At 32.8% G+C, this 15,045-nt stretch overlaps 1 protein-coding gene across 2 annotated transcripts; it reads left to right on the top strand.

The window, feature by feature from the left end:
* The first annotated feature begins 858 nt into the window (after window positions 1-858).
* Window positions 859-14,880, top strand: LOC139528594 (arylacetamide deacetylase-like). Of its 2 annotated transcripts, none has more exons than XM_071324627.1 (5): window positions 859-1,057; window positions 3,622-3,750; window positions 7,967-8,090; window positions 8,896-8,959; window positions 13,872-14,880. In XM_071324627.1, the coding sequence occupies exons 1-5, from the start codon at window positions 896-898 to the stop codon at window positions 14,656-14,658; spliced, it is 1,266 nt and encodes a 421-aa protein (XP_071180728.1). In that variant the 5' UTR covers window positions 859-895; the 3' UTR covers window positions 14,659-14,880. The 2 variants fall into 2 exon arrangements, with proteins under 2 accessions (XP_071180728.1, XP_071180729.1); XM_071324628.1 differs by lacking the exon at window positions 859-1,057 and adding an exon at window positions 2,063-2,280.
* The last annotated feature ends 165 nt before the right edge of the window (window positions 14,881-15,045 follow it).

The following is a 15,045-nucleotide window of genomic DNA, read 5'->3' as shown; positions in this document are numbered from 1 at the left end:
GAATACGAGCAGCAGACATGAGTAAAGGTTCTGGAAGAGTGACCAATGTCCCCCTTTAATTGACACGAGATCCAAGCTGAATATATAATCTATAAATATTTTCCATATATAATCATAGACAGTATCTGTGTTGAATAAAGTTTAAATGTGGATAAATTGCATGTTTCAATCTTACTTTTGCTTAAGATATCGATCATGAATATGACCAACGAATCGGACAGTATGAAAACATACGGTGGCAACGAGGCGGACAGTACACTTTGAATAGAAAAGATTCAATTGTGACAATATAATAAAAAAAAATGAACCAAACTTTTGTGTGTGTATGCGGAATATGATTATTCAACTATGTATCGATTAAAAATCTTGAAAATGTTTGAATTTTCGGATTTTGTTAAGATTTATGACTCGAAAAATCGCAAAATTTTGACCCCTCTTCATGATCAGGAGTTATTTTAAAAAGACGGTTGATGCTAAAAGCATAAAATAAGCTTTAAATGGTCAAAAATACATCATTGTAGTTATTCACTTACCTTGAGCTGCTGAACAATCCATTATGGGACACTTTGTGTTGATATTCTATATTTTTTTGAAAAACAACGAGCCGATCGCCGTCGGACAGATCAGCAACTTCCGTTTTGTGTCACTGTCCGCTTGTACACTGTGCTAACGTGGTGATTAAAATATCTGACATGGTCCCTGTGTGGTATTATGAATCATGATTACGTATATTTATTTATCTATTTATTTATTTTATTGCATGTAAAGTGTTACTCAACTTTACAATCCCTTCAGATACCTCAAATGGTCTTATCTTAAACATTTTGACCAAGGCTAGTTATCTCAACCCAATCTTTGTGAAAACATACTATTTATTAAGGAACGTATATTTGAAATGAAGGTACGATTCCGTGTCTTCGTTATCGTTTGTTCTGTGCTTGTTTTATGGGTTGCACTGTTTCTTTATGTCTTCTTGGATACACCTGTACCAGATGAATTCCCGGAGGACTTCAAATTTAAATTAATGGATGGACTAATGCGGTTGCATGGATTTCTGGTAAAGTTCACCAATAATTGGGACATTTGAGATAAATGTTTATCTTTATCATATGTACATATATATAGTAACAATTCAAAAGAGGTTTCGGAAATGAAAATTTGTTTTAAAAAATCTTCATTTTTCAGTCTTAATGACAACTGAACCATATTTTTGCAGTTCATATTTGGATATATTTTTAATTAAAAAATCTCCAAACCTTTTTTTTAGTTTTATTATACTGTGATATGGCCTTCTACGTAATCAAAAGACAGTATCCATGGCAACAGCATTTGAAAAAAAAATCTTTATTTTTTTCAACATTTACTGATAAATGACCTCTTTTTCGGTTAGAATTTTGATATTGTCTTTTTTAGAACAACAACTTTGTCAAACATCCTCACTGCTTTATGAAACTTGTACAGAAGATTTGTTTACAACGACGAGATCCAAAATTTGAAAGAAAAAAAATATGTTCCTGTGTATTACTGATGAATGGATATAGTTTTTTTTACAGTAAATTTGTCTACGGTTAAATGTTTTAGTCATTATTATCATGGTCAAATCTTCGATGAAGGTTGTTACGAAAACTGGGCATAGTAATGGTCAAAAAGAACCTTAAGAAAAAGAAAATTTTGTGTATATGTTTCTGTTTTTACTGTTCAATCTACTTTATTTCACTAACAAGAAATAATTTTTTTTTTTGTTGGTGAACGACTTACATATTGATTCACATGTCTATGATACTGTCGTTGTCACGTGATTTACATAATTTCAAGTGACAAATGAAGTGCGATATAAATAAATACATGTACTTAAATTATTTTTGGAATACATTTATTTTTATATCGGATGTAGATCTATATGTCAATTAGAAAATATAGAGCCTGATTTATTTATCAATTTAAGTAGACCTTAAGATATCTCAAATAGGCAATGTGACCCCCTTGATTAAGTATATGATAACACTATACTAACAAAACGTCCCTCCTTTTGTGCTATCTACATCCTAACTAAACATACAGATAGTGTAAATATGTCATTAGTTTGTCATCAGTGGTTGGACTTTAACTCTTTCACACATATGGATTATAAACATGGCTTCTCGTACAACGTTTACTATAGTGGCAGTTTTGCTAAGCGTCTTTTTGTATTTTTACTTGGACGCTCATGTACCGGAACCATTCCCACAAAAATTTAAACTTAAAATAATGGACGCTTTTATGAAAACATACGGACACGTTGTAAGTATTATAGTGAATTTGGTAATTTAACTGAGCTATTTGGCACGTTATTATGAGAGACAATACAAGACTGATATTGTGATATTTTGGGGCCTTTTATAGCTGACTTTGTGGTATAGGCTTTGCTCATCGTTGAAGGCCGTACGGTGACCTATATTTGATCATTTCTGTGTCATTTGGTCTCTTGTGGAGAGTTGTCTCATTGGCAATCATACCACATCTTCTTTTTTTATATTTGATCTGTTTGAATAAAGGAAAGAAAAAGGTTGCTTGTATTTGTGTATGTTTTAATTAGATTTATAATGGGAAGACAGTTTGTTCTATTGTACATCTTTTAAAGGAAACCTGCCCGGTTTGTCTTTAAAATGTGGTCAGGGGATTTGACATAAGATAATAAGCAGAATCGGCCTTAACATTTTAGTTCGCTTTAACTTTACATTGTAATGTAGCTATAGGCATGTTTTCTCATTTCAGCGCATAACGTCTTAGTGTTGTATTTTTATATTTAAGCCAGACTGAATTGAATACGACATTTCCCTCCCGAGTAAAATGTTATTGCGTCCTAGTTTACTCTGGTTTAAATCTTACCTGTTTATATAAAAAAGAAGATGTGGTATGATTGCCAATGAGACAACTATCCACAAAAGACAAAAAAGACACAGACATTAACAACTATAGGTCACCGTACGGCCTTCAACAATGAGCAAAACCCATACCGCAAAGTCAGCTATAATAGGCCCCGATAAGACAATGTAAAACAATGCAAACGAGAAAACTAACGGCCTTATTTATGTAAAAAAATGTTTGGTGGTTTCATATTGCTCGAAGATATTATTTCTGAAAATGAATTATATAAAAAAAACTTTATCATTTGCAATTCATTGAAAATATTACTCTCATTTTGGAAACACATTAATCAAAGTGTAATGCCAGGTTGATCTGTTGTGTTCCCTTATTCATCGATGTGTTAAATCAATGTGTTTTATTTTGTCCTTTCGGACACTAAAAAATAAAAAGAAACTAGAGATTAGCGATAATTCCGTTACATTCTGTCTTACAAATTGGCGATAATTTCATGGAATATTCTGTCTTAAAGAATGGCAATAATTCCGTTATATTATGTCTGAGTCATTTTTAAACGCAGTATCTGTAATGTAGGAGTAAGAACCGGATTACATCATGAAAAACGTTGATGACGTCACGGTCACATGACAAAATTATGTTTATGATCTGATAGACAAAACACTGTCAGCCTACCAGAAGACGTGTTACATCCAAAATTAAATTACCAGGATTTTTAACTACGAGTCATAAATGTGCACATATATTTTTTTCCTTCAGATGTCGGGTATGACCTCATTAGGACTGATCGAATATTTTTCACCAGCCGACAGGAAGATAGGTGACTGGTTCATTCTTACCATGACGACGGGTTTCCCATGGGGTTCCGGTGTAGATTCCAGACTACAAGTAAGAATAGTTTGAGAAAAGAGAAAAAAAAACACTAATCATGTGGAATATGAGATGTCTTTAAAACGTCATCTATGCACGGCCGACACTCGGCTAACCGAGAGTTTGGTCGGTTAATCTATATTGAGTATGCGGCTATATCGGCGGTTGGTCTGTTAATCGTGTTGGCTAAAGTCTGTTAATCAGGTGTTATCGAGAAAATCATTGCAAGGTCAGTATGTTTCATTGTATAACTTTTTAATTATATTTATATCATAAAAACTATTCATGTCTGACAAAACGATTTGGAGTACTGAATCCAGTGGTGTAATTATTTTTTTTCTAGCTTCAATAAACGATCTATAAAATGAAAAGGCGAGTTACTCATCAGTAAATTTATACACATTTTACACACACAAAAATGACAAGTTGGTTGAGTTTACTTGCATGCAATATTTTGAACATCGAAAAAAGACGGGCATTATGTTTGTTTACCATATTAACATCAATATGTGAAAAATCTACACGAAAAACTGTATTTTGGTGACATAAATCAATTTTTGATAAAAATGTGGTCTGTTAATGGGTCGGATGTATAAAACTTGGTCTGTTAATTGGTCTGTTAAGAGTTATGAATGACATTACAAACATAATTTAATTGCTATATGGGGTGTTATCTGAATAAAGGGATAGACTCAAGATTAGTGGCTAAAATATATGGAAACAACACATGAACAATGAAACATAAGTTTAGACAATGGAATTTGAAAATTGATGGAAATGGTTTCAAAAAGTGTAATATCAAAGTAATACTAATTTCAAAAGACAATACATACCGGAAATAAACTCCTCATAGATACCAGGAATGAAATTTTATATTTACGCCAGACACGCGTTTCGTCTACGAAAAACTCATCAGTGACGAAAAAAATGTTTAAAAGGCCAAATAAAATACGAAGTTGAAAAGCATTGAGGAAACACAACTAATACCGGCGTCACACATCAGCGTATAGCACTGGCGTGTTCAAAATCATTTACGCTACCAATACTCTAGTAATTTTGGATGTATTTAACCTGTCAATCATATTTGTAACGTGTGAAAAACGAGCTTTAAGCGTGTATTGGGCGTACTAGAAACGTATGTTGGCGTATGTTTTATGTTTTTTATGCTGCATACAAATTTCCTGATATTGTAGCGTTCATCAAGCGTATTTACTTTCCTTCATTAGCTAGAGAAATAGGGGGAGGGTTGATATCTCATAAACATGTTTATCCCCGCCGCAATTTTGCGCCTGTCCCAATTCAGGAGCTTCTGGCCTTTGTTAGTCTTGTGTGATCTAGTATACATAGTTTTTAAGGGGCCAGCTGAAGGACGCCTACGGGTGCGGGAGTTTCTCTCTACATTGAAGACCCATTAGTGGCCTTGGCCTGCTCTATGGTCAGGTTGTTGTCGCTTTGACACATTCCCAATTTCCTTTCTCAATTTTACCTTCGTATTTCGACGTACTACAAACTTTATATGCAACGCGCTTTGAACGATTGATAAGCGTTCCTATGGCATGCAACTAACGTATACCGACTTTGTCAATTTTCTCTGTACGTTTGGTGCACGCCGGTCTATACGCCAATGTGTGACGCCGGCATAAGGTAATCTATTCCTGAGGTAGAAAAAGCCTTAGTATTTCAAAGAAATCGCATGGAATTTAACCAGCTGCATTGCAACACATGACAGAATCATAGATGTTACAGACTTTGAACAGACAAAAAAAATAAGGCTGATTGATAACTTGGCGTAAATAGTAAATTCGTGCGAATTCGAGCGGCCAATCAGTCCATATAACGCTGTATTGAAGTGACACACCCTTCAATGAAATGCAAAGAAATAAAATTATAATAAAAGTTCTCTTTCTATAAGGATACTGTTGCACCGTATTGTAATTTTTTCGTCACAAGTACATCTCATTTTTTTCAATGTGAAAATATAAACTAAAGGTAATAAGACTATTGTCGTGGCTAAATAACTCTTAACTGACACGATTTAAATTGTCCAACCCATTAACAGACTGTATTCCCCTAATATTCAATAAAATGTGGTATTACTCAACTTATATAACAATTATGAAATATTTATCAATGACAATTATTTTTTTAGAACCAAAGTACTGTTTTGTGTCCTTTAAATCATATATAAAAATGTTTTTAGCCTTTTATCCAAAATATTGCTATGCGTATAAGCATAAAAACCACATACTTGCGAGACGCCTTTTCGTTTTACTTAAAACTGCGCAGGCTATGCATTTTGTTTACTGGTGGAAAATGTTCTATGATAGATATCATTTTGTCAGACGCTTTTCTTTTTTTGATGTGGTTCTCATAACATGGCAAAAATCTGTATATTTCACAGAGTTTAACATTAAATTGTGAGTTTTACTCTTAACAGACGTATAACCAACCCGATTAACAGACCAACCGCCGATATAGCCACATACTCAATATAGATTAACCGACCAAACTCTCGGTTAGCCGAGTGTCGGCCGTGCTATGGTTATTTACAATAAAAACAAATATGTCAACTGATCCAAAAATATGTCTTCAGATCTAAAAAAAGTGTCCACTGAACCAAATGTATTTCCACTTTATATCTAAACATGTGTCTACTGATCCCGATCTACACATGTTCTACTGATCGGCTATTTGTATATGGATTCAAACAGATCCGAAAAAAAAGTCGACTGCATGATCAAAATAATGGTCAACTGATCCAAATGCATGTCTCCAGATCTAAAAACATGCCGACTTAATATCCAAATAAATGTCTACTGGTTTCAATATACAAATTTCTACGAATGAAATTATTTGTATTCCAGTCTCTGCCAAACTGTTTTAGGGTATGTCCTTCAGAAAAAAGAAATTTGAAATTTTCTACTTTCTACTTTATTTTCAACTAAAAATATTTAAATTTCTAAATGACCGAATCTTTTTGTCTGACATTTTGTCAGTTAGACTAGTTAAGGATATACTGGTATACGGATTCAAATATATGTCAAATTTTAACATAAATAAGGCCGTTAGTTTTCTCGTTTGAATTGTTTTACATTGTCTTATCGTGGTCTTTTATAGCTGACTATGTGGTATGGGCTTTGCTCATTGTTGAAGGCCGTATGGTGACCTATAGTTGTTAATGTCTGTGTCATTTTGGTCTTTTGAGGACAGTTGTCTCATTGACAATCATACCACATCTTCTTTTTTATATTATCTAAATATATGTCAACTTATCTAAATATATGTCAACAGATCTATAAAAGTCCCTGCATGATGAAAATAAGTGTCAACTGATTAAGATGTCAATCTGTGTCTGCTTATTCAAATATAAATTATATGAAATTTTTTGTTGTTTTTTATTAACAACTTTTATTTCAATAATTATTACGAATCCCAATTAAAATAAGGCACAAAAACAGCAAAAAGTTTATTTTAATATTGACAACTGATGATAAAAGATTTCACACAAAAATAAAAGGATGTTCTTAGAGAAAGTATAAAATGTTACTATATATCCTGTACAGGTTACTGATTCGGGTAATTTTTTAAGTTTATGGTCTAAATGCGTTATGAACATTTATAATGCGAGAGTTCATGGTTTATATATATGCAACAGAGTCTGTCATAATATAACAATAGAAACGGATTTTCCTGCACATTTTAATGAGACAAAATGTTTGTATTTCAAGAGTTCAAAATACGAGTAGGCTAGAATATACAAACAAAACATGTCCCATTATGTCTATTTTCTTAGCTGGTAGGACATTGAGTGCCTTTTACATTATAAAACAATTCAATTATTTTCATCTTCCTCAAGATTTTGTAAGCAAAGCTTGTAATGTTGACTTATTTGTGAAAATGGTGTCTTTCTGGGTGCCTTCATTTAAAACAAAATCTATTCCGTAAATGCTTGCAAAAATAATTAAATATGTGTTGTGTTAGCCATATTACTAAAGTGAAATAAGTCGAAGGTGGATTGTTTTTTCAAAATACAGTCGATATGCATATGGGTACAAGTTGTGCGCCCTACTGACTGGATTTATTTTTAATTATGTGAAACAGAATTCATTAACATCTTCTCAAAGACTAAAATATCATTCTGCAAGGTCATTACGGTTTTCTTTCTGATATCTTGTGAAGATGACCTGTCACTAAAATTCTACTGGGAATTAAGCTAGATGTTGTATTTTTACAGATAACTGATACTAAACTTCGTGATGTGAGAGTAAAAATATACCAGCCAGCAAACAGTCTTGGTAAAAAGAAAAGACCCGTACTTGTGTATTTTCACGGAGGAGGATGGAGCTTACTTTCTGCTGGTAAATATGTTTACTACTTGTATATACTGGGGGACTTTAAGGCTCAAAACATAATATAAACTTTAATTTAAAACGTTTTAACCCGCTGCATTTGTTTGTACCTGTCCTAATCTAGGAACATAATATTTCGGTGGTTGTCGTTTGTTGATGTGGTTAATAAGTATTTCTCGTTTCTTGTTTTTTTTTATATATATATAAGACCGCTGGTTTTCCGTTTTGAATGTTGGAGTCCTTTATAGCTTGCTGTTCGGTGATAACCAAGGTTTCGCGTTGAGGACCGTATTGTGACATATAATGTGTTGGTTTTTTTTACAAATTGTGATTTGGATGGAGATTTGTCTCATTGGCACTCATTCGCATCTTCTTATATCTATTTAAAGGTGTATTGCTAAAGACCTTTTTATTTAGCTCTGAATGTCTTTTGAAAATTTTAGTCCTTTAAGGCATCACACATGTTATTAGGATATATTGTCGAAGACCGTGTGTTTACCTCTTGATGTCCTTGGGATTGCTTTGTCCTTTAATTTTATGTTTAACCCTGTGTGTCCTTTCATTCGACATTATCTACTAATTCCGTACAAATATTTAAGATCAAGCATGAAAGAGCTGGGACATTCTGAAATCATATGCAAAGTGAAACAACTGTACCAGGCCATATTCTGTTTGTGTTTTCCCATAGTCGGACCTTCTAGTAAGTAGTTGTCGTTGGTTGCTGTTGTATGCTATAACTGTGTTTCACTGATTGTTTTCGTATGTATACATATTTTGGGCTGCTACTTTAAAAGAATTAATGGTTTTTTTTCAGATTGTTATGACCCAATCATGAGGAAGATCTCTCGGGAAAGCGAGGTTGTTGTAATATCAGTTGAGTAGGTACCAGCTACTGTTGTTATATTACACCATCAAAACGCTCACATTTGTTTTTCTTTATTAAACACCAGCTGCTTAACTAATCACCAATAACGTGATTAAAGGATTTTTGTATATATATTGAAAGAACATATTATGTAAAACAGGTTTTTTCTTGATGATAATCTTTATTACGGATTTTATTTCGCAGTGGTCAAGATACTAAAACTTATCTTGTATTTCACCGATACATTATTGTTTCGATATAACAATATTTTTTATATACAGGTAATACACTGTGTCTAAACCGGCAAAATTTGCTCGGACTCGATGGTATCTAACATCCGGCACAATGACGGAACACCAATAGACAAAAGAAAGGTAGGTTTCTCCTTATTTTTTTTATTTTTTTTATGATATCGAAGAATATATATACATATACAACTATTTTCTATTGTGAGATGCAATATTTTCTACAACCGTTCTATATTAACGGAGAAATAAGTCAAAATGCATGTCAAAATGACGAATTGAGTGAACCTTGCCTCGAAATTGTTTAATTTCTCGTTAAATTGTTCACATTGTACGGAAAGAAAGGTACGGGAACATAGATATTGACACGGAGATTGCAAATTTGGTTATTATGAGCATCTCCATAATTGTATCTCTATGTATTGAACGAAAGAAATGGGTCATGTCAAAATGGAACTGGCCGGTTTCGTCAATGTATACAACCCGGTTTCGTCATAGATTTCAAAATGCATAACCCGGTTTGGTCAAATAAAACAAATCATAATCGCATTACATTATAATTGATTATTTAACTTCAGCGTTCAAAAGGAGTTGTGTGGGTCGTTAGAAAACAAGTTCGTTCACCGGACAACGGTTTATTATTTATATGAGTCTCAGATTCAAATAAAATTAAAATATTGTAAGAAATGAGAAAACAGGGACACCCGGGAAATCGGATTATGTGAGTTGGATTATGTTTATTATAATAAATGCCGAATATCAAGTTCTTTTTATCGATTTCTATACTTTTTTTTCAAATATATATAAAAGTTATATAGCAAAAATGATAAGGCAGACAAATATACAAATAAATCGACTTGGCCGATATCCTAATAAAACCTTTAATTACGAGTTTTGTTTTTTCATTTCTTTGCGTTTTTACACGCCCGTCCCAATTTTGACAGGACGTATTATTGTATACACCCGTCTGTCCGTCCGTCCTTCCATCCGTCCGTTCCTCCATCTATCAGTCATTCGGTCCGTCCGTCTGTCCGTCTATCTATCCGTCTGTCCAGCATAAACAAGTCGCACCGTAACTTCAGGACAGCTTATCTTATTTTCTTAAAATTTAACATAGTTATTTCTTATAATGGTCAAACGATCTGCAAACCTTTTAGTGAAAATCGTCAATGATTGAATGCATAAATGTATTAATAATTGATAGTAAATATTGTAAACTAAGTGTATATAATATAGTATAGTAAATCAAAATTATGGCACAATCAAAACACATCCTTTTATTTTTCATCTTTACATACTACTATTATAAACAAAGAAAATATAATAATGTTACAAAATAATTAGATACCAGTGTTTGCTATTCAGTATTTATATTCCATTTAAAATTAGTTTGAAGTTAAGTGAAATAAGGGATACGCCTTTCATTAGGAAAATGTGTATTATCATAAAATTAACTATGTCCAATAAAGGCAACATTAGTATACCGCTGTTCAAACTCATAAATCCATGGACAAAAAACAAAATCGGAAAAACAAAGTCAATGATTGAATGCATAAATGTATTAATAATTGATAGTAAATATTGTAAACTAAGTGTATATAATATAGTATAGTAAATCAAAATTATGGCACAATCAAAACACATCCTTTTATTTTTCATCTTTACATACTACTATTATAAACAAAGAAAATATAATAATGTTACAAAATAATTAGATACCAGTGTTTGCTATTCAGTATTTATATTCCATTTAAAATTAGTTTGAAGTTAAGTGAAATAAGGGATACGCCTTTCATTACGAAAATGTGTATTATCATAAAATTAACTATGTCCAATAAAGGCAACATTAGTATACCGCTGTTCAAACTCATAAATCCATGGACAAAAAACAAAATCGGAAAAACAAACTAGAACTGAGGGAAACGCACCAAACATAAGAGGTGAACAACGACACAACACTACAATGTAACACACACAGAAACGGACCAAGCATCAGACAAAATCCCACGAGAATAACAAATATAACATCAAAACCAAATACAAGAATATGGGATGGACAAGTACCGTGACACGTCTTATATATATCACCCGGTTTTTATCGTTATGGCAAAATGCCAAAAGTGCCCATTTAAAAAAGATTTTAACACGCCAAGTTTACTTTACAATAAATATATATTTAAATTCTCGAAAGACAATGTTCAGATCCGTGTCAAAGTTTCTTTTCATAAATTGTTTGTTAAAAAAAATAAAAAAAACCAAAAACGGGTGATATATATAGACGAAACCGGGTGATTGTGTAGTAACAACATTGACGAAACCGGTTTATTTTAATTTGACATGACCCTTTTCTTTCGTTCCATACACAGAAATAAAATTATTAAGATGCTCATAATAACTAAATTTGCAATCTCCGTGTCAATATCTATCTTCCCGTACCTTTCTTTCCGTACAATGTGAACAATTTAACGAGAAATTAAACAATTTCGAGACAAGGTTCACTCAATTTGTCATTTTGACATGCATTTTGACTTATTTATCCGTTAATATAGAACGGTTGTAGAAAATATTGCATCTCACAAAAGAATATAGTTGTATATGTATATATATTCTTCGATATCATAAAAAAAAATAAAAAAATAAGGAGAAACCTACCTTTCTTTTGTCTATTGGTGTTCCGTCATTGTGCCGGATGTTAGATACCATCGAGTCCGAGCAAATTTTGCCGGTGTGGTTTAGACACAGTGTAATAGTTTTACGTATAATTTAAAAAAATATTATTCTCAAATGTGATACAATTGTGAGGAAATAAATTTTACTTTATTTTTGGTAAAACGGACAATCCATAATTTGAGAATATTTTACATTAAAGCGACTTTAAATTAAAGTTGTAAAGAATTGATTAAATTCATTTGTAAATATACTTAATAAAGTAAGTTACGTTATAACGGTCACTATAGATAAATGTTGTTAAAGGTCAATATTACATGTCAAGCCTCAAGCTAAGTTAAACACTTTACAAGTTCGTTATGCAACTTTTCTTCGGTCATATCGAATACACAGATAAATCAATTGATAAATGGATTGAACCTTATCCAGTTACGAATATTTTTAAAAAAAAAATACATCAAACAAAATATGTGATGTCCATGTATATTAAAAATTTACTTTATTTTTGGTAAAACGGACAATCCATAATTTGAGAATATTTTACATTAAAGCGACTTTAAATTAAAGTTGTAAAGAATTGATTAAATTCATTTGTAAATATACTTAATAAAGTAAAATTTATTTCCTCACACATTATGTTTTCTGGTCTGTGGGTCCGTTCGTTCGTCGTACCGTGTGTTCGTCCGTCTATCTGTCCCGCTTCAGGTTAAAGTATTGGTCAAGGTAGTTTTTGATGAAGTTGAAGTCCAAGCAACTTATAACTTAGTATACATGTTCCATATGATATGGTCTTTCTAATTTTATTTTAAATGACAAATAAGAGTCTTTATCCCAATTTCACGGTCCACTAAACATAGAGAATGATAGCGCGAGTGGAGCATCTGTGTACTGTGGACACATACATGTATCTTTACCTTTTCTTGACACACACCTGCTGCTCTATGAGCTGCCTTTGTTTTAGTAGGCTTTATATATTTGAGTTGAGTGCACAACATTTCTATCTAAAAGGTAGAAAACGAAACGTAATATTGAACAAACTATGTCTCACCTGTCGGCAAAAAATTAAAAAAAAACCTATGATTGAAAGCAATAATTCAAAGTCGCTGAACCATAACATTGAATATAGGACCTAGAAATAGTCATTAAACTGATATGATCTGATAGTGATGCGAATTTATAAAAACCATCATTAATCTATCACAAGTAGTTCCTATCTACTTGCTTAAGGCAGCAACCATTTGATTTTCTGGGGGGGGGGGGGGGGTGGCTATGGTTTATTTTGGAAAAAAAAGTTTGTTTCCAGTTTTTGGAGAAAAAAATAATTTGTTTTTGATTCTGAGAAAAGAAATTGTTTGTTTCACCCTCAGCTGCCACTATATGTAATGCTAAAATTGAAAGAAAAAAATTGTCCCCCCCCCAGAAAATCAAATGGTTGCTGCCTAAGGAGAAAACTTGGCATTAAACATTGCTTAATTAATTGAAAGAAAACATGGCATTGAACATTGCTTATTAATTGAAAGAAAACATGGCATTGAACATTGCTTATTAATTAAAAGACACTAGACTCTGACCTAGAGAAAAGCAATTCATGTGTCCCACTTTCCGCGACTTTCGTCGTAGATGAGAAAAAAAGCCATATACATTGCAATTTGTAGATTATTTCCTGAAATGCATTGTTTGCTTCAACATGAATCCAATCTGACCTGCGATTTCGAGGGGTTTGGCGGGCGTCCTGCAATTTCGTGGTGTTTGGCGGGCGTCCTGCGATCTCGAGGTGTTTGGGGCGACCTGCGATTTCGAGGGGTTTGGCGGACGAACTGCGACCTGGCAAGCTTGTAACCTCTAACTCAAACAAAAACCCGTCAAATTTGATTGAAATAAAGACGTTGTGTACTAATTGTTACATAGTGTGTCCCATTGTATTTACAATGTTGTCTGCTCTATGGTCAGGTTGTTGTCGATTTGACACATTCCCCATTTCCATTTTCAATTTTATCTATTTTTATATTTAAGCTACAGACTCAGTCCACAGCATCCGTTTCCAGTACCACTTAACGATTGCTTCGATGTTGTGGAGTATGTCTTAGATAACAGTGACACACTAGGTGTTGATTCGTCGCGAGTTGCCATAGGAGGCGACAGTGCTGGAGGAAACATGGCGGCAGCAATATCCCTTCGACTTCAAAAACGGATAGCTTTACAACTCGTGCTTGTTCCCGTTTTGCAAATTATAAATTGGCAGACGACAGGATATATGGAAAATGTCCTTTACCTTAACAAGAGTATAAACTCTCCGAATTCTTTGGTTTTTCTTACAAACTATCTCAATTTATCACCTGCGTACGCACATCAATTTTTGATAAACAATCACACATCACCTGAATTCAAAAAGTCTAAATATTTTGACAGCGTCGATCAGAAAAAATGGATGCCAAAAAAGTACGTTCGAACGAAGGACTTATGGGAAAATATTGAATATAAGAAAGATTTTGGAAATCAAGAATTATTTAAAAAAGTAGAAGGATATCTTAAAGAACCTTTAATTTCGCCATTGATAGCGGATGACGAGACTTTATCAGGACTTCCGTTTACTTACATCATGACATGTGGATATGATTTTATACGTGATGATGGTATAATGTTTCACGAGAAACTCAAATACTTAAATGTTAAAACAGAACTGGCTCATTATCCTGAAGGATTTCACAATGCTTTAATGTTTCCCCATGGGCCTCTGAAAATGGACATTGGTGTTAAAATAATTGCAGATATTGTACGAATTTTGAAAAATAAGCTTTGACAGTGTGATGAATATCTTAGTGACTGTATGCTAAAATATTAGTATTAACAGACATGCTGCCTCAGAATGGATATTTGTGTCTATATGATTTTAGTTCAGTTTTGTTTGAAGCAAATGAGTGCATTTGTCAGGACGTATCATCAAAATTTATGTGAAAATGAATTAAACTGGTACAAAATGTTATCTTTAAAAAAAAGAAACACAACAATGTGCAATTTACAATTGATGTGTTTTTTCTATGGATTGCCAGTAAGCTTTAAAAATCAGCGTGATCGACAATCGAATCAAATTATGTCAAATTAGCTATACATATATTCATTAGTGTGATAAACACATTAAGCAGTTCCGTTTTCAACCTTTTTAAAGACCAAGTAATGTAGAAAATCA

Source organism: Mytilus edulis, chromosome 6 (assembly GCF_963676685.1).
Source record: "Mytilus edulis chromosome 6, xbMytEdul2.2, whole genome shotgun sequence".
NCBI classification, from domain to species: Eukaryota; Metazoa; Mollusca; class Bivalvia; order Mytilida; family Mytilidae; genus Mytilus; species Mytilus edulis.
This window is presented reverse-complemented; position numbering and strand designations above follow the sequence as displayed.